At 43.7% G+C, this 26,925-nt stretch overlaps 1 protein-coding gene and 1 pseudogene across 1 annotated transcript in view; one reads left to right on the plus strand and one right to left on the minus strand.

Annotated features, from left to right (window-relative positions):
• Positions 1–21,373, minus strand: part of SHOC1 (shortage in chiasmata 1) — a 59,939-nt gene extending 38,566 nt beyond the window's left edge. Inside the window, exons 1-9 of the mRNA XM_066612612.1 lie at positions 21,329–21,373; positions 19,751–19,880; positions 18,471–18,558; positions 12,794–12,984; positions 9,505–9,667; positions 6,538–6,631; positions 2,777–2,930; positions 1,842–1,946; positions 132–261 (exon numbers count right to left, since the gene is read on the minus strand). Coding sequence (XP_066468709.1) covers positions 132–261; positions 1,842–1,946; positions 2,777–2,930; positions 6,538–6,631; positions 9,505–9,667; positions 12,794–12,984; positions 18,471–18,558; positions 19,751–19,880; positions 21,329–21,373 — 1,100 coding nt within the window. The remainder of the gene's footprint in view (positions 1–131; positions 262–1,841; positions 1,947–2,776; positions 2,931–6,537; positions 6,632–9,504; positions 9,668–12,793; positions 12,985–18,470; positions 18,559–19,750; positions 19,881–21,328) is intronic.
• LOC136643387 (U2 spliceosomal RNA) lies at positions 14,670–14,808 on the plus strand (annotated as a pseudogene).
• Positions 21,374–26,925: the final 5,552 nt, after the last annotated feature.

The following is a 26,925-nucleotide window of genomic DNA, read 5'->3' on the forward strand; positions in this document are numbered from 1 at the left end:
ATCAGCCAGAAAACACATTCTGCTGCCAGAATGAAAGTTGGGTGACAACCCAAAAGACTGGGCTGCAAATCAAATTTGTATCAATCTGAATAGTTTCACCCAATTTTATCTCACTATTGGACTTCCCTTACCTTTTAGTAAAGGGAGAAATGGGTTCCAATTGTAATTCTGCATAGAGTGAATTCACATGAACGTTCTCTGATCTGCATACAGGAGTCAGTGGTTCCTCCAATTCCCCAGCATGTAACAGAGTATAGTTTGCTGACAATTACAGAAGAGACAAAATTAAAGAAAGCAGCAACCTTTGCAGAGTTAAGAACAAACAGCACTGGAATTCTTACAATAAAAATAACCCTTGTATCATAGGAGCAGCCAATTCAATCTCAGAAGGTGCATCCAAACACACATACAATTTTCCTCCACCCCCCCCCCCCAAGACTGAGTTCAGAGGAAACCAGTTCTTCCTGTTTTCAACCAAAGGAGCTGTACAGAGTGCTGGTCCTTATGACAGTCATGTAGCCACCTCCCCTATTCATTAATTGCACTGTTCCAACTTAAAAAAAACCAAAACCTGAACTGTTGTTTTAAGAAACAAAACACACTGCACAAATGTTTAATCCAATAAAGATGTGAAGCACATAAATACTTTAGACAGACAGGTGCCCAATGCATGTGGGAAGGGCAAAGACGAACTGAAAATCAGCATAGAATTCAGGGTGAGGTTCATTTGAGGAGCAAAGTCAGAGGCAAGCTGAGCTCACCTGATAACAACAAAAAAAGGAGTGACTCCAGATGCAGATACTTCTACATTATTATTATTATTATTATTATATTGCTTTTCAACAAAAAGTAGTTGATTTATTTTGTTATATAAATAAATGGCTTCTGTCACACAGGCCTCCTGCCCACGTCTACTACAACAGGCAGCTGTGTGGTTCTAAGAGTCTCCTACTTCCAGCTATTAACCAGTCTGGACCTGAATAAACCCAAAGTCCTCCAAAATCAGTAACACTGATTTCAGTGTTCCTCCAAAATCAGTAATCAGTGCCACTTCAGGAGGTGGCACAAGTCCGAGGAGACCCATAGGGGCCAGGGCACCTTACCTGAAGGTAAGGGGAAAAGTTTCCCCTTACCTCTGACTGAGCTGCTATGGGCCCCAATCCTGTGCTGGATACAGCGCAAGCCTCTTGCCTTGTCTGTTCCAGTGCAGGGTAGGATTGCACCCTAAAGCACTTTAAAAACTAATAGGAAAACCCTAGCTTTCATCTAATAGTCTTTTCTCCACAATACAATTTAGGTAACAGCTAACAAGAAACTCAGTTGAATCCAAAGAAGCTAACTCCTCCCTCACTACCTGGGGGAGATTTTATAGATAGCACAACTCACTCCTAACCCCTCCCAATTTAGCCTCACAGGTATTTTTAAGTTCCCAATTATAGACTCAGTCACCCCAAGCCAAGGGAAAAAAAAGAAATCTTACAGTTGAAATTTAAAGTGAAACAGACCTAATTCTTACTTTTCCGTGACAGTTCCCTTTCCCCAAAGGGCTCACAGTCTACAAAAAGGTGCAGAAAGGATACCAGCAACAGCCACTGGAAAAGACGCCATGTTGGGAGTAAAAAGGGACAGATGCTCTTCCCCTGCTAAATATAAGAGGGCGTTAAAAGGTTCCTCTTTTTCAGCATTTTGTGTCCAGAATAGCAGAAAATCCTAAACTTCTCTACCAATCCCCTTTCAGATACTTGGGGTTAGAAATATGAAATTGGGTCAACAGAGCTATCTGACATCTCCAAAATACCTTTGTTTAGATGCTGTCTCACGTTTATTTGTCAGAGTCTTACCTGGCTTCCTGAATTCCACCGCACTACTGCTCTGCCTCGTACTAACTTCATGTGTGGGACAGTATTGTGAAATTTCTATATCAGATGTAATGTTTGTTTTGATGTCTGAAAAAGACATTAAGATTAATTAAATCCTAAGGATGGCCTTTATGTAGGTTCTAAGTAACTGAGGTAGTGCATACAGAATGATTTGGAATATTTGCTTTGCATGAGTCATGATTAGAGGCATTTGAAAACCGAAATTTACCTTACTCAGAAGTAAGCCCATTTTGTTCCATAAGACAGTCCAATCCTGAGCTGCCCAGCACATGGGGCTGTAGCGGCACCGAAAATGGCTGCCACTGCATCCAACATACCCCAGGCAGCTGCCGCCGCCTCTTCGAGAGAAGGGGACTTCCATCCCCTTCCCCCAGGTAAAGTGAATAGCCCCACAATGGGGCTACTTGATTCTATGACAACCCAAGGGTTGGCGTAGAATTTAGAGCCTTCGTGTTAGGTGGACGGCCCGCTAGTTCCACTAGCTCCACCTCCCTCCCACCCAGCTCCTTCCCACCTGCACACCTCTTCTTCCCACCCTCCCTCCACTTCCCTCCCACCCTGGAACGTCTCTCCCCACCTCCCCCATGCCCCCACCTACCTCTCCACTGCCCGGTGGTCCATGCGACCGCAGAGCAGCAGAGCTTCAGTGCTTCACCAGCACCAGCCTGGCGCCAGCCAGTTCGAGGCTAACACCGACTCTCCACTGGTACTAGGGCCTGCAAACATGCCGTAAGGCATAAGTCAGTGCTTATTTATTAGGACTGAACCCTTAGGTTGTAATCCTATCTTACTCACTGAAAACAAACACCTTTAGTCATGATAAAGGATCAGAAAATAAAATAATGAAATTGAGAAGGTGGGTATTTAAATTAAAGTTTAATTTAATGTGTCCTCACCTTTACTGGTTATTTCATAATCTTCACTTTCATTTGGCATAGCTTCTGGAGTTACTTGCAATAAAAGTTTCAGTGCCGAACATGTGGGAATTTCGGGCTTTAGTAGAAGGTCTGTTGTTTTGTTGGACTGTAACTTGAGTGGCAGGACAAGTGTCTAGAAAGAAAAGAAATTGGAGCAGTATATCTCAAAGCAGCTTGAAGTAGTGTATACCTGAATGATCCAAGGAGTTTTTAGCAAAAGAATTGGGCAAGATTTAAGCAATTAAAAGGAGATGACTAACATTATATAATAATAATATAAATATTGTTGTACATTTCATTCCAGAACAAAGTTAATTAAACTAGACATGATGCTAAATGCAACAGCATCTTTTCATTTTTTAAGTTTATTTAAAAATGGCAGCCATAGAGGGGCAATATGCATATGCGTGGCATAGAGGAGCAGAGTTTAACCCCTCACATTGCAGTCCCAATTTGGATAAAGCCCCCAGAGTTACTATTTGCCCTGAAAAGCCGCTATGGGGAAAAACAGTAGTTTCCCGAGGCAAATGGTACTTTGGGCAAGCCACTCCAGATCAAGAATCATGGGGGAAAGGGTTACCCCAATTTGGATTGCTGCTTCTTTCAGCCCTAATCCTCTTTCTCTATAGGCGGAGAGGTGGATATTGAAGATGAGGTCAGTGTCACACGTCAAACTTTAATATGTCATCTCTACTTCCTCCTCCCATGGGGGAAGTTCAACTTCCAGTACACTTAGGAAACTTACCAACATACCAGCCTAGATACAGTCAGTGCATTGTTCTCATTTATTTGGGTCCAAATAGTGGACCGAATCAAAAAAAGGAGAGGAGTTTGCCCTTCTCCCCAGATTCTTCACTCTTTTCTCTGGCCTTGGCCCCTGCACTCCCTTAGGGCTCTTATGTGGTGGCTCTCCTCCTATAATGCAACGTCTAGGGATCTCATAGGCTACCACTTGCATATCAGTTCATATCTCATATCGGTTCTGCATTACTGCTCTAGGGGATGGCTCCAGATCCTTATGAGGGCAGCCATGGCCCACCCCAGAGCAGATGGTCACTCGGGGACACTGAGGACAGCCATTTCCTGAACTCCTGGCCAGAGTTGCCACTGGACCACTTCTGTAATTCTGCTCTCTGGCCCCCTCTCCTTTCTCCTGCTCTTCTGGGACTCTAGCCTCCAAGTTCTTTTGAGCTGGGTTCAGTCCTCCCTAGAGGATGTTGGGTCCCTGCCATACCTTACTCTCTAAGCAAGGAAGTCTCCTTTCCTCCCTTTCCTGGTGCCTCTTTCCTGAATCCATTGTTCTTATTCCCAGCTCCTTTCTGCTTCCTCTCCCTTTCCTCCTTGCTCTCCTCACTGCCTCCTCTCTATTTCCTTCTGCCTCTCTCTCAATTTCTTTCTCCAAGGTACTTTATAGGGCCAAGGCTGGTCCCATTCCCTTTGGCCAGCCCCAGCTCATTAGCCCCTCACTCTTGCAGCCAGGAGCAGGTCACAGCCTGTGACATCGCTGAACACTGTACCACTGCCTGGCTGATTGGTATGGTGGCAGGGTGGCTGGGATATATGCTGTACTCTCCAGCCAGCCAGCCAGCCAGTAGAGCCACAATATTTTATTAAATAAGAATGATCAATAAGAATGATTCTCATCTCACAGTTATCCCAGTGCACTCATTGTTTTCCCCACATGCAAACTCCATATTGAATCTAAAGCTGGGAGCCACTGCCATCGCTAGGGGGGTGTGGGGGGTGTGGGCCGCACCGGGTGACACGCCCTGGACGGTGGACGCGCTAACTTCGCAGCGTTAGGAGATATCCCGTCATGCCATATACACCGTTGGATGCGGAATGGCCAGTGGAGTGCAGTGCAAAAACCAGAATTGAAGTCGCTGCTTTCGTTCAAATGTTATGGCCAAAACACTGGAAGGAAAAAATGCATGGAGCCCTATGGAAAATGAAAGTGAGCCGTATCGCACGTTTACTCATGAGTAGGTGTACTTGCCATAGTCCGTCGGAAAGGGCAGGCTGAGAGGAATCCAACGACACCACAAAGGTCCCAATCCAATGAATGCAGCCCCCCAAAACACCCGAGAAGCTCCCCCCTCCCAGCTGCAAGTCTGAGCCCAAAATGAAGCCACGTGGTTGCGTTTACTAGCAAGTAGGCGGACTTGCCTTAGTCAAGGCAGGCTGAGAGGCAGGCTGAGAGGACTCCAAAGAAGTCAGAATGGTCCTGATTCAATGAATGCAGCCCCCAAAACACGGAGAAGGAGGTTCCCCCTCTCAGTTGCGAGTCTATGGAGCCCTATGGAAAGTGAAGCAGCCTCATGTCGCGTTTAGTCACGAGTAGGCAGATGTGCCTTGGCTGGTGGTCAGGCCAGGCAATGTGAGGACACCAGAATGGTCCTGATCCAATGGAGCTGGAGTGCAACAAATGTCCAGAGGCAGCCTTCCCCCCCCCTCCCCTAAAAAGGACAAAAAAGTGGCTTGAACTGGTAAGGGGCATGTTTTCTATTTTGCACTTGCAAAGCCAGGTGGGTCTTTATCTTGATATGCCTGAAATAGAAGAACTTTAAACTGGGCACTGGGGAGGGATGGAAATCTCACTGATTCTTTTTGGGGGTTGTTATTGCAGGCAGGCTACAGAGTAAGCTCCATTGACCACTATGGGACTTACTTCTGAGTAGACATGCATAGGATTGGGCTCACAGGCTGCAAACCTACCCACACTTTCCTGAGAGTAAGCCCCATTGACCACAATAGGACTTACTTCAGAGTAGATTCATTTGGTGGAACAGGACTGGCTCCCCCTTATGTAATTATTTTATTTTAATTTAATTATTTATAATTATTTATTTTAATTTGCTTGATGATGTCACTTCTGGCCACGACCTCACTTCCAATGGGTCCTGGACAGATTGTCGTTCTAAAAAGTGGGTCCCAGTGCTAAAAGTTTGAGAACTGCTGCAATAAGGTGTTAGTAAGTTGACAAGGGGTGTGTGCGTGAGAGATTCTACAAGTTTTCAAAATCACTAAAATCAGAGTTTGGAGGAATAAGACCATCATGTTATATATCAATCAATGTGTAATTTCATGCAGAATGCAATGAAACAAATCACATTGAAATATCTGTGTTATAACAAAAGGTACAGCCCAAAAACAGGTGGGGGCGGGGCAATGGTACATCACCATGCCCACCTGGGGCATTGCCCAACCCACTACATGGGGTGATGCGCAGGCCTCCTGCACTGGGTGACTCAAATCCTAGTGACGCCACTGCTGGGAGCTAATGTGCATGCAGAAAGAAAGGCACAAATCGAACAGACCTCTCATTCAGAAACAACTGGAAAACTATTCTATGTAATGGAACTCTCTGCATTCCAATAGTTGGCAAAGATAAGTTTTGTTTCAATGCAAAGATAATGAGCCTGCTTTTACAGAACTTTTTATTTTCACAAACTTCATTTAGTTTGCAAGTGCAAACTATGTTCCAGTGTTTTAGCATATGTTGGGTCATTGGCATCTTAGCTTCATGAGGTAGAAATGAAATCTTTCTGCACAGGCTTGCTAAAGTGATCAAGTACAAGATGCACAGGTGATCAAGTGCAAGAAGCCCAGCCTACACAACCATCTTTAGCAGCTCAGCAAATACTATTGATACAGTTTGCACAATAAATTTCAAGTTGGGAAACATGGCACACTGATTTGACAAGTATGTTTGGTACCATTTGCTGAAGTCACTGACATACCTCCTCATTACTTAAAGTCATTTTGCAAAAATCTTCAAGCAGCTCTCTTCCTTTTTCTTGTGATGTCATACTCCTTTGGAAAGTAAAGCACTCTCTGTTAAAAAGAAAATCAAAACAGTCGGTTATTGCCATTTAGTTTGCAATGTTATGTATGTTTGAGATGTTTATCAATAACATAAAGATACTAATTCTTTTGAAACACCAGTTAATGTTTATATTAAATTAGAGAAGTGTCAGATGTCAAATTAGTAGGTTGTGGGTAGCAAAGATCAATCTGATATAATTAATCAGACAGACAAATTTTGGTGCAAATTGTAATTCGTTCAAGATCAGTAACTTTCACAGGGAGTGTACATTACAGTGGCATCCTATGCATATTTACTTATGAAGTCCCAATGTATTAAATGGGCCCTACTTCTAAGAAAGTGCATAGGATTCTAGCCTACATAAACTTCATAAACAATAAATAAAAGGAGAGAGTTTTGACTGGAAAAACACAAAAGTAAATTTCTCCATACCTTTGACTTTGTGGACTGCCAGTCTAAAACTTTACATGCTCATTGAGAAGTAACACAAAGAATATTTGTATAACTCAAGTCAACATTATATATCAAAAGTACTGGGACAGATCTTGGATTAAGCACAAGGACTGGATAAGGAGAAACTGAAAATGACTTTAATCTACAAAAAAACAACTTTATCAACTGATTGGGTCGAAGCATACAGAGGTGTCCTTATGTTGAAAGGCATATCTTGATAAATGCCTAGCATGCTGGTATAATTTTATTAAAAGGCGCTTTCATTCCAGTAATCTGGGAAACGCTTTGAACACATACAAATCCAGGACCTAGAAAATATCTGAAGTGTGGACATGTTAATCTTGCCCTATTTACATTATGACAGCATAAAAAGTACATTGATTTTCTGTTTTAGCAGCAAGAACTTTTATAAGCACAACTCAGATGCAATCAGAGTGACCAAATACAATGGAGGACCAAGCGCCTATACCTTCAACCTTCAACCACCTTCAACTCTGGGAGAGTGTGAGAGCCACTAAGTTCTTGCATGGGTGGGAGGGGGGAGGCAGCAGGAGCAGGGGGAGGCAGTGGCGCGATCCCCAGGATTGCACCGCTCAGGGGGCTGCAGGGGCTTGGGTACACGTATCCAAGCCCCTGCAGCCTCCCGGGGGTGCGGGGAGCCCGGCGCGACCTGCAGCAGGGCTCCCCGCAGCAGTGAAAGTAGATGCAGAGTGATCGCACCCCGCCTCTGCTAAAATGGAAGTGAAGCGTGATCGCTCCGCATCTACTTTCACTGCTGCAGGGATCCCTGCTGCAGGTTGCACCGGGCTCCCTGCAGCTCCCCTGAGCGGCACGATCCTGGGGATCGTGCTGCTGCCTCCTCCCTGCCTCCAGGTTGCCCGCGCCCCTTTAGGGGGCAGGGGCCAGGGCCCGCAGGCTCGAGCATCACGATGCCCCAGTTTGAAAAGCCCTGCCTTCAACCATTGCATAGAAGAGGAAATTTTGGCAGGTGCAGCTTTCTAACCCATGTTGAGCTGCACCTGCCAAAATGTCCCCTTCGATACAATGGTTAAAGATATAGGCACTGTGTCCTCCATTGTATCTGGTCACTCTGGATGCAATCCTTTACACATATTCCTAGGAGTAATCCAAATATAATGCAATGGGACTTACTTTTGAGTAGACATGCATAGACCTGTGTTATAACAGCCCAATCCTATGCATGTCTACTCAGAAGTAAACCCCTTTAGAGTCAATGGGGCTTATTCCCAGGAAAGTGTAGTTAAGATTGGGCTGTCAGTCTCTTAAGTGCTTGAAAAATTATATTTACCTCATTCTATTTTATTTTTGCATTACATTAAACACATTAAGGGCGCAATCCTAACCTACTTTCCAGCACCAACATAAGAGCAATGCAGCTCCGAGGTAAGGGAACAAGCATTCCCTTACTTTGAGGAGGCCTCTGTGAGTACCACCCAACTGCAGGATGCAGCACACGTCCCACTGGCACAGCTATACCAATGCTGGAAAGTTGGTTAGGATTTGGGCCTAATAGAATAAATGGAGTGCAAAAAGAAAAGAAAATGAGGTAAATATAATTTTATTTTAATATAATAATGTCAACAACAAACATTTTGAAAGTTAATTCAAGTTTTAATGCCCAACCCTAAACTCTCCCAGCACCAGAGCCGAGCCCTAGAGCCCTAAAGCACATTTATGGCATCCGGAGAGTAGGGAGTGCTGGCAGTCAGGCACTGGGCCCAGCACTGGCAGGAGGAGGAAGCACTGCTGCCAAGTGTAAGTGAAACCACCAGGCAGTAGTGCAGCCTCTGGGGGGAGGGGGGAGGGTGGGGAGAGGGTGGAACAAATGTGTGTGGGGGGGGGAAAGAATCGGAGCTGGAGGGTGGGCTCCACCAGATCCTGAATTCCGTGTCAGACCAGAAGGCCTGACACAGAGGCTCCTGTGTCAGCCAGCACAGACACAAAGAGTTCCATTGCCAGGGCTGGGGCTTTCCTTGGGGGAAGAAACGAAAGTCTCCTTCCCCTGAGGAGACTCCCAGCGACTTCCTGATGCCCGCTGGATACAGCCATTGCTGCTTTGGCGCTACTGTTCCACTGGGCACCAGGAAGCATAGGATTGGCCTGCCCAACTGCTTTGAATCTGTTCACGTTACCAGAAGTTTAGCCAATGACTCAGGATTGCTGCACAAGTCTCTTAAATGACTGAGCAAGACTGAGGAAAAGGTATACATCTTCAAGTTTTTCAACAGGAGCAAATTAGATATGCATACATTAAAAGTAATCTTACTTAAAAGATTCTTAAGCTTGGCTGAGTGATGTCCTATAAGAATAAAGCAATTACTATTAAGATGGATCTACACTAAAATAAATGGAGTTCAGATATTAAACACGAATATCAGACATTGCACACAATTTAATTATGCAACACCTGAAGATGTCCTCCTCTCTGATGCTATCTCCTTTTGAATTTAAAAAGGGATCCTGAACTTGGAAAAGACTTAGCCGGCTTAAGAGTGTACGCAGATTCGGTATCCATTTAGAATATTGTGTCAAATTCTCGGTAAAAATAAGTTCTTCTTCAATATGTAAATCTCCTAAGAAACAGAAAATGGAATTACAATACAATAAGACACTGAGAGAAAACTTTGCAGGTCACTTTGAGTAACAAACAGTGCTATAAAAATCATTTCATTTAGCCTCCCCTCAACTTAATTTGGTGCTGTTCAGTATTTCTGTTTGCCACTGCTGTTTTCATCAGAACATCTGTATTGCTTGTTTATCTTTTGAATTTCTTAATTTTTGCACTTGTTTTCAAATTGTGCTGTTAGTTGCCTTGAGCACTTCCCTAATGCGAGTGGAAAGGGTAGGATACATGCTGACCCAGGAAGGCAGATCAGGCCTGGGAAGGGGGTCAGGATTCAGCATGTGCTGATGAACCTATAGCCCACCCAGGACTGATTCACCCTCCTCCTCACCCATTTTGACCACCTCCTCCACATTCCACTCTCCTCCTGCCCTGTTCCATGCCCTGTACAGCCTTACCTTCTCTTGCGAGTCTTTGGCTGTCAACTGGCTTGCAGGAGCCCGCTGTAGCCTCCCCGCCAGTGGACTGGCATAAGACTCAGCCACAAGTCAAACTTACATTTATTGTGTAGTTTGGTTCATATTCTATGAGCCAAAGCTGGCTTTAAACTAAATTTCCTCAAATAGCCAGCACCAAATGCTGCACACCATACTGTTTCTGAATCCGAGGAGAGTTTCAAAATTTGTGATATGGCCATGGGGTAAACCAAACAGAGTTGAAAAATTCCACTGGGCTAGCACTAGCTCCCTGCATGAGCTAAGGAGTCGTTTGAATTCCAGCCAACTGTTTTTGTTGCTCAACCACATTTTCATTTTCATTTTTTAAAGCAAACACTTATTTAAAATTCAGTTATTAACCACAGTGTACTCATAAGAACATAAAAACATAAGAAAAGCCCTGCTGGATCAGGCCCAAAGCCCATCTAGTCCAGCATCCTGTTTTTCACAGAGGCCGACAAGTTTTCTCTGAAAAGTCTACAGACAGGAGGGAAAGGCATACTTCTCTCCAACCACTGCTCTCAGGCAACTGGTATTGAGAAGAATACTGCTGCTGAACCCAGAGATAGTGTACAGCTCTCATTACTAGTAGCCGTTGATGGATCTGTACCCTCCACAATTTTGCCCAATCCCCTTATGCCATCTAAGGGCCCAGTCCCATCCAACTTTCCTGCACCGGTGCAACCAAAATGCAGCCCTGAGGTATGGGAACAAATGTGCCCATACCTTGAGGAGGCCTCTGTGACTGCCTCCCCACCATAGGATGCAGTGCACGCCCCACTGGCACAGCTACACTGGCCCTGGAAAATTGGATAGGATTGGGCCCTCAGTTAGTGATCATCACCACACTTGTGGCAATAAATTCCACAGACTAATTATGCTCTTGCAATGAAATACCTCCTTTAACTCTTTCTAAATCTCCTCCCAATTGGTTTCATTGGATGCTGTTAGAGATGAAGAACAACTTCTTTCTCTCCAGACCATGCATAATTTGATAAGTCTCAATCATAAGTACCTCTTTTACATGCTAAAATCCCAAAAGATGTAGCCTTTCTTCATTAGAAAGGTGATAATTTTGGTTGCCCTCCTTTGCAACTCTTTCAGTTCGACAATATTCTCCTTGACCTGTGGTGACCTGAACTGCACCCAATATTTTGAATGTTGTCAAATTACAGCTTTTTATAGGGGTATTATAATATTAGCAGTCATTGTTAGAGGAAAAGATGGGATATAAATCATTTAAATAAATAAATAAATGAATAATCCCCTTCTTAATGACCCCTCATTGAACTATCCACCATGTTCCAAATATTTTTTTTCCTGGTTTGTCACTGACAGCTCAAACCTCATCAGTTTATAAGTGAAATTGGGATGTCCTGTCCTAAAGTGCATCTGTTTACACTTATTGACACTGAAATGCATTTGCCATTTGGTTGCAAATTCACCCAGTTGGAGATGTTCTTTGGAGCCCTTCACAATCTATTTTGGCTTTTACCACTCTGAAAAGCTTGGTGTCATGTGTAAACTTGCTGACCTTGCAATCAGATAATTTATGAACAAGTTAAAAAGTACCAGTCCCATACAGATTCCTATTTCTTTTCACTGTGAAGATTGCCCATTCCCACCCCGCTTCCAGCTCTTCAACCAATCACCACTTCAAGGGACTGTAATCTTATTCCATGGTTGCCAAGTTTACTCAAGAGGCTTTGGATCTTTGCAAAAGCTTTTTGAAAGTCCAAATATAGAAAGTTAGCTGGATCACCTCTGTCTACACACTTGTTGACATTCTTAAAGAACTCTGGAAGTGATTATTCAATTAACTGACTTTCATTCCGAAAGCATGCTTAGAAGAAAGACGCCTGCAGAAATGCAAGGGTGGGCTTCTCTACAGATACTTCTTATATGTTTATATACTAAACTTTTTAATGCATAAAGGTGTAGTGTTTTCTCCAAGGATAATTCAGGGACAAAGAAAAAATCCGCCCAGAAAAGACAGAGTTGCCCAGCTGAGTATATGTGAATAATAATATGTGAAAAAATACATAAAACATTAGCATAGGTAGGACCTCGGTATCCGCAGGGGTTCTTTCCCAGACTCTCTGTAGATACCAAACCCGCAGATAACAAGAACTGCGGAGGCCTCTTTAGAGGATCTCCAGGCACAACCGAAAGTGCCTTCTGGTCACATCTGGAGGTGTACTGAGGCATGGGGAGGCCACATGTAGCGTCTGCATGCCTCAGAATGCGTCCCACAGGTTTTTGTAAAACTGGAAGTATGTCCCAGAAACTTCTGGGATTACTGAGGTTGGGAGGTCCCAGAGGTCACATGCCTTAGAACACTTCCTGGATGTGACCAGAAGACACTTCTGATCGCATCCAGGAAGTTTGGTGAAGCCCTCCAGCCGCAGGTTTGGAACCAAGGTAAGACAAATCTGTGCATTCCGAACCCATGGATGATAAGGACCCACTGTAATACTACAGACTTGTATCCAACCATTTGCATCTTTAAGGGTAAGTGAACTCCCAGTGTTTTAATTACTCTGTAACATGTGGACAAACAAGATAGCTAGCACATACATTGAATAAACATGAGATTTCCTGACAATTCCTTAAAAGCGTACATCACATTTGTTTACCTTCTTCTTGTTCTTTAAGTATTATTGGAACATATGTGAACTGTAAATGATTGGCATGGGTGCATTCTTCCTTATTATTCTTCGTAAGCAAATAAACCTCTTCTATACTGAACTGTGAAGACCCATTTGAACTCGGCACAACGTCAATATCTTCATTGTCTATATGAACAAAGGTGCTTGAAATGGGTTTCCTAAATAATAGAACATTCATTCTTTTAGTAAGTGAAGGGCATCCTAAACTGCCTCTCCTCCCACCACCCAGTTAAATCAGGTTGCTTCATGGCTAGGCCTATTATCAGATGAGATAACCTGAACCTTCTGACAACCACCTTTGTATATTTCAGCGGTGGTCAACCTTCCAACGTTAGAGTTCTTTGACCTTTAACAACTGTATAGAAGAGGAAGTTTCAGCTGGTGCAGATTGTCACTGATGACAAGCTGCACCTGCTGAAATTTCCTTCTCTACACAGGAGTCCTAAAGTTGAAAGGTTGGCTACCCCTGTTATATTTCACTGTGCAAGCAAAGAATATGAACTGTTCATCATAAAAGGCAAAATAAAATTAATATTTTTATTATTATTTTAAATGCATACGTGCACTGTCAAATAGCTGAACAATATCAACTTGCCAGCACCGTGGGTATGGTTTTGAGTACTCTTCTGCCTTTATACTTTTTAAACTAAGGATCTCATTTGAATTCCCTGCCTTTTGCATTTTAAGTTATCCTCTTTTACTGACTTTGCCTGTTTCTTTTACTGTATTCTGAAATTTAATTTACTTGGATCTCTAAGTACACTCTTGGCTTAATAACAGTAGTGTCAGCAGAAAGTCAATACAATCTCTAGAATTAACTAAATGCAGGAGACAAGAGAAACAAGGTCATCCTATGAAAAGCATTAACTGATTCTATGTGAAGGTTTAAAAATAACATGTCTCTCATATATCGAGCTAAAATGTATCAACCTGGAAACATAACAAGGCTTTTTTATTCATGACAAATGAAAAGGTTGGATAACCCCTAATCTGCCTGACTACAATTTTATTTTAAAATACTGATTAGGATTGTCATTTCCTCATAAAGTGATCTTTCATTCTTTCAAAAATATTTTAAGTATGTTTCACAAAACAAGGTTGTCCTGTAATTTATGTTTTCTCACTTAGCTTATTTAAAAGCCCAACTGGGCTGCTGTGCCACCAGAACTCACATTTTGTCTGCACAACATGCTTTATGGCTGTTGCAAAAAGCAACACACTATACAGCACAGCTGGGCTGCCCCTGCAAGTGGCAAGCAGCCTTGCACCAGCACCCAGTCAAGGACCCCTGCCCTGAGAAGTCATTATGTGGGGTGGGTGGAACAGGAACAGGCTCCAAGTCCTTTTTACTGCAGTCGAACTTACAATCAAATATAAGCATTGCACACTGAAGAAGCTTTGCTAAATACTTTCTTTCAGATCAGCATGGACCCAGCATCAGAAGGGTAACATCTGTCTATATATTATAGAATAAGGATGGGAGAAATTGCTTCAGGAAACTACTGGAACTCATCTGATACTTTTTTTTTTCTTTAAATGAGTAGAGATATACTCTTCAGTTCTGGACAAATGGAGTAGTGTAAACAGAAAAATCATTATGAATAAAACAAAAAAGTTCATAAAATGGGAGAGTTCTGCTAGGGTAGGCACATAGTCTTGTCAATTGTTTCTGCTTTTTGTTTGTTAAATATTAGATTAATATTCCCATGTAGGAGTAGTACAGCAGAAATGTACTCAGGTTCTAAAAGAGTTTTTTAAAAAAACCTTTTTAAAAACCAACAAATTTGCAAAGGTATCAGGAGGAAACTGGGTTTCTTATCACTAGTGATGTCACAGTCACTGTTCAGTTTCTCGGCCTTTTGGCTAAGATCAAGCAAAAAAAAATTCTCTATTAAAGTGAATCTGTTCTTATCAGTTTAGTATCTGATGCGTCTTCTATTTGAGGACAATATATTAAATCTCCATCACAGGTTAGAAGCCATGATGGGTATGTACAGTCTGAGATTAGATGGTCACTCGTTGTGGGACTGAGTAGGATTTTTTTTTTTCTGTCATCTGAATTGGCCGTGGATGGCAGTTTTTTCATCTACCCCAGACTGACAAGAGAGGTAAGGTATGTTCAGTAGTTTTCATGCATTAAAAATTGGTCATCATGGTGTTTTCATTGGGGGTATGAGAGTAAATAGAATGCCTATGTAGGGGAGTGGCAGTGAGATGCAAGTATCTTGTGGTCTTGTGTGCTCCCTGAGGCACCTGGTGGGCTGCTGTGCGATACAGGAAGCTGGAATAGATGGGCCCTGGGCCTGATCCAGCAGGGCTCTTCTTATGTTCTTATGTTCAGTGAGTACTGAACACAGTAATGACACTATATTCTCAACGATAATGAACCACAATGCACTTTCAAGATGGGATAAAAAATGCATATTCCAAGAGATGGGGTTGAATGATGGGAAAATAAAACATCCGCACAACAGAAGATCTCTTTTGAGTAAACATTTTTGGATAACAATGCAACAACAAGCAGAGTAAGCAATAACTGTGCATCTAATGTGTGAAACAAAGAGAGCCTGGAAAAGTGTGTTTTTTCATGCAAGTAGATATTTTCTATTTCCACCAAACATGTTTTGCTCAATTAGCGTGCACAGAATAGCCTTAATTTGGAAGTTCTGAAAAAATTAAACTGTAGTAAGGTTATTTTTCATTAAGCTCCAATATAGTATGTCACACAGTGGCGGGCCTGGGGGGCAGGGGGGCAATAGCCCCAGGCGCCAGGCCTGCAAGCCCTGTTGGGGCAGCACCACTGCACCCGCCGCAGCACAGTGCCGCCGCTGCCTCCAGAGCCGTTCTGGGGGCAGGCGAAAACCCGCACTGCAGCTCCTTGGCACTCCGAAAGCCTTCTGAGTTCTCCAGAGTGCCTTTAACAGGACTTCCGGTTTCCGTCAGGAACTAGATGTATTCTTAAAGACGCTCCGGAGGTCTCAGAAGGCTTTCAGAGTACCAAAGAAAGTCATGCAAGGCTCCGCAGTGAAGGTAAGTTATCCCCTGGGAGGGCAGCATGTTGCGGTGGGGGGGGGGGTGGCATGTGGCAGACCTGGCCCAGGGCAACTCAGGGGCCAGGTCTGTTATTGGTGTCACACTAATGGGCCATCTTTCTCAGTAACTACTTATGGAGAACTTTTGAAGTGCAAAGGGTTCATAACCCTAGCCGTGTTTGTCCTTGCAAAATATGAGATACCAGAGTATTATAATTATTATTTTTTGCATTTTGCAGGTGGGAAACAGGCTATGTCAGAATGCCAGATGCAAGGGAGGGCACCAGGATGCAGGTCTCTTGTTATCTGGTGTGCTCCCTGGGGCATTTGGTGGGCCACTGTGAGGCCGCTTGTAGAGCCTGAGGATGTGGACAGGATTCTCTGGAGTGTGAGACCTGCTGCTTGCCCGCTCGACCCGTGCCCAGCATGGCTAATTAGGGCTGCCCGGGAAGGGCTGGCCGAGTGGACGGGGAGGGTGGTGAACTCATCTCTGAGGGAAGGGGTGCTCCCGCCTGCCTTGAAGCAGGCGATGGTTCGCCCCCTCCTGAAGAAGCCCTCCCTGGATCCCACTAATTTAAATAACTTTCGGTCGGTCTCAAATATCCCATTCCTGGGCAAGGTGATTGAGCGGGTGGTGGCGTCCCAGCTTCAGAGGGTACTGGAGGAAATGGATTATCTGGACTCATTCCAATCTGGCTTCAGGCCGGGGTTCGGGACGGAGACTGCCTTGGTCGCCTTGGTGGATGACCTTCGCTGGGGGACAGACAGGGGGAGTGCAACCCTGTTAGTCCTGCTGGACCTCTTGGTGGCTTTCGACATAATCGACCATGGTGTCCTTCTGGGTCGGCTGGCCAGGTTGGGGCTTGGAGGCACTGTTTTGAAGTGGTTCCGCTCCTTCCTGGCTGATAGATCCCAGAAGGTGGTGCTGGGGGATGCCTGTTTGGCACCCCGACCTCTTAGGTTTGGAGTGCCGCAGGGTTCCATCTTATCCCCCATGCTTTTTAACATCTACATGAAGCCGCTGGGAGAGGTCATCCGGGGGTTTGGAGTGGGTTGCCATCAGTATGCTGATGACACCCAGCTTTATCTCTCCTTTCCCCCTGATTCTGAGGAGGCGGTTGGGGTCCTGGATCGCTGTCTGGAGGCGGTTGGGGGCTGGATGTGGGCGAACAAGCTGAAATTAAATCCGGATAAGACAGAGGTGCTCTTGGTTCAGAAATCCACAGCTTGGGTACTGGACTATCGTCCTGCTCTGAATGGGGTTGCACTCCCTCTGAAGGAGCAGGTTTGCAGCTTGGGGGTTCTCCTGGATCCACAGCTGCTCCTGGAGTCCCAGGTGGCAGCGGTGGCCAGGGGAGCCTTTGCTCAGCTTCGGCTGATTCGCCAGATGCGACTGTACCTGAGCTGTAGTAACCCATGCCCTAGTGACATCTAGATTAGATTATTGCAATGCGCTCTAAGTGGGGCTGCCTTTGAAGACGGTCCGGAAATTACAACTAGTACAGAACGCGGCTGCTTGTGTGGTTGCTGGGGCACGTCGGTTTGACTCTGTCGAGCCGTTGCTCCGGCAGCTACACTGGCTGCCGGTTCTGTTCCAGGCCCAATTCAAGGTGCTAGTTTTGACTTTTAAATCCCTTTACGGCTCGGGTCCGGGGTATTTGAGGGACCGCCTCCTTCCCTACAATCCTGCCTGTGCTCTTAGATCATCTGGGGGGGCCCTTTTGACTGTGCCGCCACTAAGAGATGTGAGAGGGGCAGCGGCCAGGAAGAGGGCCTTCTCGGTGGTGGCCCCCAAACTGTGGAATACCCTCCCCTTAGAATTGAGAACTGCTCCCTCGTTGCTAACATTTCGGCGTGGACTGAAGACCTTTTTATTTCAAAAAGCTTTTAATTGTTGACAGGCTGGCTGGCATTCTTGCTTCTTGCTTTTTATATGAGAATCCACAGGGTTTGTTTGTTTTTAGATTTTTAATTATTGTAAATTGTTTTAATGATTGTTTTTAATGTTGTATTTTAAATTGTTTGTAAGCCGCCTTGTGTGCCCATTGGGCAAAAAGGCGGGGTATAAATTAATAAAATAATAAATAATAATAATACAGGAAGCTGGACTAGATGGGCCTATGGCCTGATCCAGTGGGGCTGTTCTTATGTTCTTATGCTGCTGAACAGTGATGTTTGGTTTCACAGGTTAAGGTCTTTCACTTTATTCATTGAAACATATGGACTATATAATAATTTTGACTCCCTGTTTGAATGCCACGCTGTGTAACCCGTTCTAAATACATTTACTTTGAAGTCTTATTGGTTTTGATACCATTTCTCTACCAGGGTCAATGAATTTTTGGTCTGCGATTTTATTATTATTATTATTATTATTATTATTATTATTATTATTATTATTATTATTATTTTTATTTATTTATTTATTTATTTATTTATTTATTTATTTATTTATTTATATCCTGTCTTTCTTCCCGAAGGGACCCAAGGCGGCATACAACAATGGTTAAAAACATAAATTAAAAACATAATTTAAAATACAAGATAAAACATATTTGCAAAAAATATTTTAAATGCACCTCACAACTTAACCATAAATTAAACAGACTCACTTCTCCAAGAAATCTTCTATGTGGAGATTTGCCTTCCAATGATCAAGTACAGAAACATTAATCATAATTAGAGTGGAATCAACTGACACTAAAGCAGATGAGAAAAAAAAACATTCAGAGGAAGCATTATGAAAAGCATTGGGCTTTTCAAGGAAATAAATATGAATAGATAACAGCAGAAACTATGTCAAGGATGGTCACATGAATCCACATGTGATATACAAATAACAGAGCTTCAAGAGTTGAGGTACTGTTGATGTGTGTGTGTGCTAGTGCCAGAATTCCTGGCAATCTGGCTCAGGTACCTTGCCCCCTGCACTACCAACACTGGCTCCACTGCAAGCCTGAGCTCTGTGGCTTAAACCTGCAATCTAGGCTGCCTAAGCTGTCAGTCACTGGACCCAAGGGCACCAGGGTCTGGTGCACCAGGCCCTTCAGACTCCTGGCCTCAGAACTTACTCCTCAATCTCAGGGAGCCCCAGAGTGTCAGTGCATGCATGGAGTGGTGCAGTGCTGAGCAAATGGCAACCACATGGTGTGCTTATGAAATCCCTGAAGGGGTCCCTGAAGAGCCCCAGGGCTCCAATTAGCACACTTGAAGAAATGCTGAAAGCTTGCAGTCATATTTTCTGGGACACCTCTCTCTCCTCCTCCTGCCACTCTCTCTCTCCATCTAAATCATCGCCTTTTTTTCTAGACCTTCTCTGACCTCAGTGTGCTGCTGTCTTCTCTGCCCTTTTTCTCACACCTTCCATACTTTCCTCAGATTTCTGTTTCTGGCCCATGCTAGTCTTCTCTTTTCAGTTATTTTATCCTTTTGTTTCACTACCTCCTAGGATCTCTTCCCAGTTCTCAACTTGCCTCATAAAGCTACACTATGTGCTTCTGTTAACAGGTAATTGACTACTTTCACAAGAGCTGAACTGCAAATATACTTTAAACAATTGGAACATTTGCAAATAACACTCTGTGCTATCATATCAATTTGCCACATCAGTACTAGAGGTGCCAATACAAGTACACTTTAATACACCTGCAAGGATATGATTGCTATTATGTGTATGTGCTATAAATCTTGAACATGTGTTGTAATTACCAAATTGTTGTGATCTATTATGATTTGTAAAGGGGGTGCTTAAAACTGCTCATGTATTCTTCTGCAAGGTTGTCCACAGTTTTTGTAACTTGGCCAAGTTCTCATTGTTCTTTCACTCATAGTTCATTGTTTAAAATTTAACACATAAATGAAATGTGAGTTATAAACATACTATCTATCATACCTCTTTTCCAAGGTCGTCTATATTTATCATCAGCAAAGCCTCCTTCATGATAATAATTTTTATCCTGGTATAAACATGAAGGGATATGAACTGATAACCATTCAAAGGAAAATCTCTGTCTAGACATTTTCTGCACAAGAAAAATATGTGTGATTATAATGATACCGATCTAATTTTGCTCATATTGTTTCATCACTTCCCAAATAATCACACACAAAGCTATCCTGCTAATACTTTCAATTGGAATTGTTCACCAATCCTGTCAGGTGTTCTTTGTACTTCTTTTTCAGGCTACACTGTCATTTTCTGTGTATGTGTCTCATGTATAATTTTAGTCTACTTCAGCATACGCAAAACTCATATCCAGTTCTTAATTTTCACACATTTGCACAATGTACACACAGTTTTCTGACCCTGGCTAGAGTTGCCAACCCTCCAGGAATCAGTATCAATCTCCCGATGACTACTGAAAATAATCCTGAATGTTTTAATAAGACCTCCGGAAATTTCTAACCCTATATTATTCACATAACATTATATTATGTTGTAGAAAAAAATCTCCAGGAATAGCTTCAATCAGAGCTGGCAAACCTAATCTTAACTACAGTTAATCCTCACCTACAAAAAAGTGCTTGGGTCCAAAGAACATTGAGTAGAAGGAGAGAATTATATATAATTTATAATTAATTATAGTGTAACAATGCTGTGAATGAGGTCAAAGAGTGTGCAGATGTGTATGGCACAGTGCAAATACTATATGCATATTAAGTGAAAATGCTGCTGCTGATTTTTTCCTCAAAATATTATCACAACCAGTCCAAAGTTCTGGCTTTTACACACAAAATTCTGGCAAATGTGGCAGAATGTTCCAGTGTTCATCACATGGTGTGCTTGTTCACTAGCTAGAATACGATTTTAACAAGGTCTAAAAACAAACTTTAAAGAGCTGTAAAAGTGAAATGTTTAGTTTAATTAAAACTTTGCATCTGATATGATTTCAACTCAATACAAACATTATAAATTGAAATGTCTACTCAAATACTGCTTTTATGTCACAGCGTGCTTTCAGATTGAGATTCACAGAAGAAAGTAATTTAAAAACCAATATCACAAACACTGTCAACCATCAGTAATTTTTTTTCCAGTTTTGACTAAATTCTGCTTTGCTGTTGTATTAAACTTGCTAGCAGCGCTTTGCCTGCAATACAAAACAGTATGCGCAGCCCAATCCTATGGGCTGCTAGTGCCGTGTAGTACAGAGGCCACTCTGTACTGGCCACTGCTGTATCCCACAGGAACAAAGCAGCCGCTGGAGTCTCCTTGGGGTAAGAGAACATAGGTTCCCTTACCCTGTGTAGATCACAGCTGGCCCCAACTCCACCAGCAGTGGGCAGCTTAGGATTGGGCTGTAAGTAAATTCACTGTCAAAATAACAACCATCACATAACTGAAACAGAATATAGATCTAATTATAGTACTTGCTTTGTATGAGCATTATAAAGTGGTCTGCACTTCTGTATGTAACTATTCCCATTACACTTTTAGGAGAGCAAGTGATATAAAACATGACAATCATACCTCATATAAATAGTCTACTGCATGGTATTTCAGGGCTGAAAACATAATTGTTCTGTCATGTTTAGAAGTCATATTCAGAAGTTTAGCTGCCTGCAATAAATGAAATATAATTTAAAAGCTCATATTACTTGACAGTTACCAGAAAATACATACATACACTATTTTTCTTCCACCTTCTGGTGTTTTCTTATGCACGAAAGTTGGATAAACACATTGGCAATGCAATCCTCTGCATGTCTACTCAGATGTAAGTCCCACTTCATTTGATGGGACTTACAGCCCAATCTTATCCATGTCTACTTAGACAGAAACCCTTTTACAGTCAATGGGGCTTACTCCCAGGTAACTGTGGATATGATTGCAACCTCCGTTCCTTACAGGTAAATATGCATAGGATTGCAGCTGGGCAGCCCAATCCTATCCAATGCTGGCACAGTGGGGCTGCCAGTCCCACACTGTATTCAGCATTGGAGTTGAGCAGGCAAAAGGTCTCCTTGGGAACATTTGTTTCCCTTGTCCAGTCGGCAGGGCTGGAAAGGAGACAAACCTGGCCCACATGGAGGCTCTGACACAGCTGCCGCTCGGCAGGTCCACTGCAGCGAGTCCTCCGGGTCAGGAGAAGGAGAAGTCAGCAACTTGGGGGGGGGGGCGCAGCTGCCTTGGCAAAGACCATTGTATACCCATGCTGGATAAAAGGGGGAAGTGGTCACACCACCAGTCTGGTGGTGGCCTCTGGCCACCTCCCAATACCTCCCTGCAGTCCTGCTTGCCTTTGGGGGTGGAGAGAGGTCTACCCCACCGAGAACTGTCCCAGACCAACCCCAGGAACTGATTGGTACCCCAGACCCGCTGTGAGAGGAGATTGGGTTGGTAACCCTCCCATGGTACGTTGCATGGGAAGAGAAGGACTGAGGTGAATAAGATGCCAGAGGAGACCAAGGGCTGCCAGCAACATGACAGACTTTGTGAGTGGGCGCTGCCCCGGTTTGCACCTGTGGGACTGTGCAGGCCTTCCTGTCAGTTCCACTTACTCTCTGGGTGTCAAAAAGCACTTTACAGTGCTTTTACTATACCCAGCACTGGAGCTGTGGCAGAAGTGCTGGTCCTGCCCAACCATAGGATTGGATTGTGAATCATTTAGCATCCCAGTCACAATCAGAACGATTGCTGTCCTTATATTGTGAAGTACTATGCTCCTGCTTTGCAGCGGCTCAAAACATATTCTAGGGTTATAATGAAAGACTACCCTTATTTCTTATAAACATGTATATCCCACTTTCTATTTTATGGGCCAGATGGCTATTATATATAGGGAATAACTGGCAGATCTGTGTTGGGATGAGACACTATATAAAGGAAAATCCAACTCCAACAACATTTGCAGCCCAGTTCCACGTGATATGCTGGTGGAGCTTGTGGTCTACCATCGTATTGCAGCAGCCGGCTGCAGCCACTCTGATGGTCTGAGGCCCACTGCCAACACTGCAGTAGCCAGCAAGCCTCATGCTGGCAACAGTGGGCTACAGACTGGCCCCTCAGTGCAAGTAGGTTGACAGCTGGGGTGGATCAGGGTAAGGATTGGGCCAAGGGAGGGGTGGAGCGGTGGATACTATGAGCAACTGCATCTGTGAAATCCAGAACTCCCATCCCAGGCCTGACAAGCCCCTTGTGCTGGTTCAGATCTACGCCAGCAAGACAGCTTAAGCAGATCTGAGTAGGCCCATAGGGGACCATTGAACAGCAAAGTAAGTAGGTAAAAGTTTTTGTTACCTCTCCCTGCCGGCCTGGTCCCCAGCTGGCCTGTGGGATGCAGTGGAGACTGTGTTAGTACTGCTGCACCTCTCTTGCCTGCCAAGGATAGGATTGGATCATTCTTATCCAGCTACACTATGTTGTTAACACTGGTCAAAAGGAGATAATTTGCTCAGTATACTATAAGTGCACTACCAGAAGTTGCAGAAAGGCTGTGGCTCAGTAGTCAAGTACACGCTTCACAAACAGAATATCTAGTGTTCAATCCCCAAAATCTTCAGGTAGAGCAGAGAAAATTTTTTGTCTGAAACCCTGAAGAGATGCTGCCACTATTGCATGACAACACTAACATAGCTGAATCAAGCTCTAACTAACTTTAAGGCAGCTTTCTTTGTTCACCGTATTCAGTTTGTATGCAAAACAGCATCAGCAACAGCAAGATAATGGATTTTACGTAATCTAAGGGTGCAATCCTAACCCCTTATGTCAGTGCTTTCCAGCACTGACATAAGGGCAATGCAGCTCTGAGGTAAGGGAACAAACACTTCCTGACTTTGAGGTGGCCTCCCTGAGTGACACCCAACTGCAGGATGCAGCACATGTCCCATTGGCAACGCTATGCCATTGCTGGAAAGCACTGACATAAGGGGTTAGGATTGCACCCTAAGGCTTCTGCATAAACTGATTGGGCCTTTGGGTTGTAAAGATACAGCATTTTGTTGCATATCTCACCTGTCACTGTGGAATCTTTATTCCAGAGCCTCAGTGTTCTCAGTAGTCCCCCCCTTTCTTTAACCAAAAGGGAAGTGGAGCAAAACTCCAATCATAGCCTCTTTCTCACCCCTTTTCTTTTCCTCAGTGCAGCATCATAAGCCTGTTCCTCTCTGGAATATCTCTGACAGCAGCATGACTGAAATTTTCCTCAGAGATTTCCCTTTTTCACTTCAAGCAGCCGTGATCCCAGAGACATCAGCTGCCCCTCACATTGTACCTATTCTGACAAAGTATAGGATTCTCCCCTACTCTGTTCTTGCATTCACGCCTCCTGTATTGGCTTTCTTGCAGACAAATTCATCAAACTCCACGCCGTTTCCTCAGTGCCGCTGCCAGGGACTGGTCAAAAGGAGATAATTTATTTTTCACATATTTATATCACCCTTCCGCCGAGGAGCTCAGGGTGGTTTACATGGTTCCTCCCTTCCTTTTGTCCTCACAACAATGCTGTGAGGTAGGTAGGGCTGAAAGATAGTACCTGAGAGGGAACTGAGTTCTCCCCCTCAGCACGGCTGCCCTGATAAAATCTGGTGCCCAATATGGCTGTATTCAGGTAAAAATGAAAACACTGTGAGAGCCGGCTCCCCATCTCCCATGTCTCATTTGTCCTTCTGAAGGACATGGCTTACTTCCATATGGTTCACAGTTATACCATTCACTCCAACTTGAACAGCAAGATTATCATCTTCCCTTCCTGTGAGGTCCTGTGGAGATATCCCAGGATGGTTTTGGCTGTTATTCCATGCAGCAAAACTGTACCACTAAATGTGGGGGACAGGGGCATACTGGGAAAATGTCTGGGGAAGAGCATGCTGTCCCCTTAGGACAGCTATTTTCAACCACTGTGCTGTGGCACATTGGTGTGCTATGAGTGGTCCACAGGTGCGCCACAGGAATTTGAGGAAAGGTCATTTATTAGTAGGGCCAATGGGGGATGTGAGCCCCCCACTGGTGTGCCTTGTCAATTGTCAAAAACCTAATGCTGTGCCATGACAATTTTAGAGCCTTGTCAGTGTGCCCTGAGAGTAAAAAGTTTGAAAATTGCTGCCCTAAGATGTTCACATAGAGAGTGAAGGAATGTGGGTATTATTCTTGTTCACTTACAACACAGTACTGTGAAGGGTGCTTTAAAGCAATTTTCTCCTCCAGGAAGTCCTTTCAGATCACTGGGTGGGGCTGGAGTATTGACTCTCTCAATTAGCAGCAGCCCTATTTGTAATGTTCACAGGCTCAGTCTTCCTGATGGCCCTGTTCCAGTCACAGGAGAGGCACTTTTGCCTTCCCCCCCTTATGATAAATTCACTCTCCTTGTACAACAGCATTTCATTTTGTTTTTCTTGCCTGAGAGAGGGAAATTTCTCTCTGCTTAGGTAAATGGGGGATGAGAAAACAATAAACACATCAAAACTCCCCCCTCCCCCCTGGAATTGCAGGAATATGTTAGAGTAAAAAAATGTTCCTAGTGTTCAGGTTCATTTATAATTACATATCCATCCAAAATAAGGGAGTGCCTTTTCTTGATAGTGAAATAAGTAAAGGATTAATAATAAGAGATAACTCTGCTTCATTTTAGTTAACTATAAGAAAAACCAAAAGGGGGCTGCATTGTCTGAAGCCTCTCATGACACAGGAACAACATATGTTTAGGGTGGGACTTAGGAAGAAGAGCCATTTTATGGCTGACTATGTTAGCTAGGAAAATCAGGTAGAAGCTGCATAGTATGAGCAGGTGAGTTCTCTCTCTCTCTCTCTCTCTCTCTCTCTCTTTCTCTCTCTCTCTCACACACACACACACACACACACACACACACACACACACACACTGTGCCCTGTTTTGGGCAGAGGCATGGTTACCCTTTGTTTGATGGGCAGCTGACTTACACAAACTCATATACATGTAGTCGAAAGACCAAGAGAAAAACAATAATTTAAACCGGTGATTTTCAACCACTGCACCATGGCATATTGGTGTGCTCCAAATGGTCCACAGGTGTGCCACTGGAGTTTGGGTGTGGGTTATTTATTAGTAAGGTCATTGGGGGATCTGAGCCCCCCATAGCAGCATGGTGTGCCTTGTCAATTGTCAAAAAACTGATGGTATGTCTTGACAATTTTAGTGCCTTGTCAGTATAGCGTGAGATAAAAAAGGTTGAAAATAACTGGTTTAAGCCCTTTCTGCCCAACGTTACATATATGCAACAGGGACCAAATGTTTACACCTGTGGGCTGGGCAAAAATGGATTAAACAGTGAAGTGAATTCCACTTACTAAACACATGCCTGAAATCAGAGAAAGACTGTTCTTCCCCGCTTGTCTCATCTAATACTAAGACACAGTAAATTTTAGCCAAATATTAGGGATTTTCAGTTGAGTGTACACAATTTTGGCTTAACTTTTCATTGACTTGTCCGATAAGTAGAGCTGTGTAGAGTGTCGACCCAATGTGCGGCAGCAGTGAAGAAGGCCAATTCTATGCTTGGGATCATTAGGAAGGGTATTGAGAACAAAACGGCTAGTATTATAATGCCGTTGTACAAATCGATGGTAAGGCCACACCTGGAGTATTGTGTCCATTTCTGGTCGCCGCATCTCAAAAAAGACATAGTGGAAATGGAAAAGGTGCAAAAGAGAGCAACTAAGATGATTACGGGGCTGGGACACCTTCCTTATGAGGAAAGGCTACGGCTTTTGGGCCTCTTCAGCCTAGAAAAGAGACGCCTGAGGGGGGACATGATCGAGACATACAAAATTATGCAGGGGATGGACAGAGTGGATAGGGAGATGCTCTTTACACTCTCACATAATACCAGAACCAGGGGACATCCACTAAAATTGAGTGTTGAGCGGATTAGGACAGACAAAAGAAAATATTTCTTTACTCAGCGCGTGGTCGGTCTGTGGAACTCCTTGCCACAGGATGTGGTGCTGGTGTCTAGCCTAGACGCCTTTAAAAGGGGATTGGACAAGTTTCTGGAGGAAAAATCCATTATGGGGTACAAGCCATGATGTGTATGTGCAACCTCCTGATTTTAGAAATGGGTTATGTCAGAATGCCAGATGCAGGGGAGGGC

This window comes from Tiliqua scincoides, chromosome 2 (assembly GCF_035046505.1).
Source record: "Tiliqua scincoides isolate rTilSci1 chromosome 2, rTilSci1.hap2, whole genome shotgun sequence".
NCBI lineage: Eukaryota > Metazoa > Chordata > Lepidosauria > Squamata > Scincidae > Tiliqua > Tiliqua scincoides.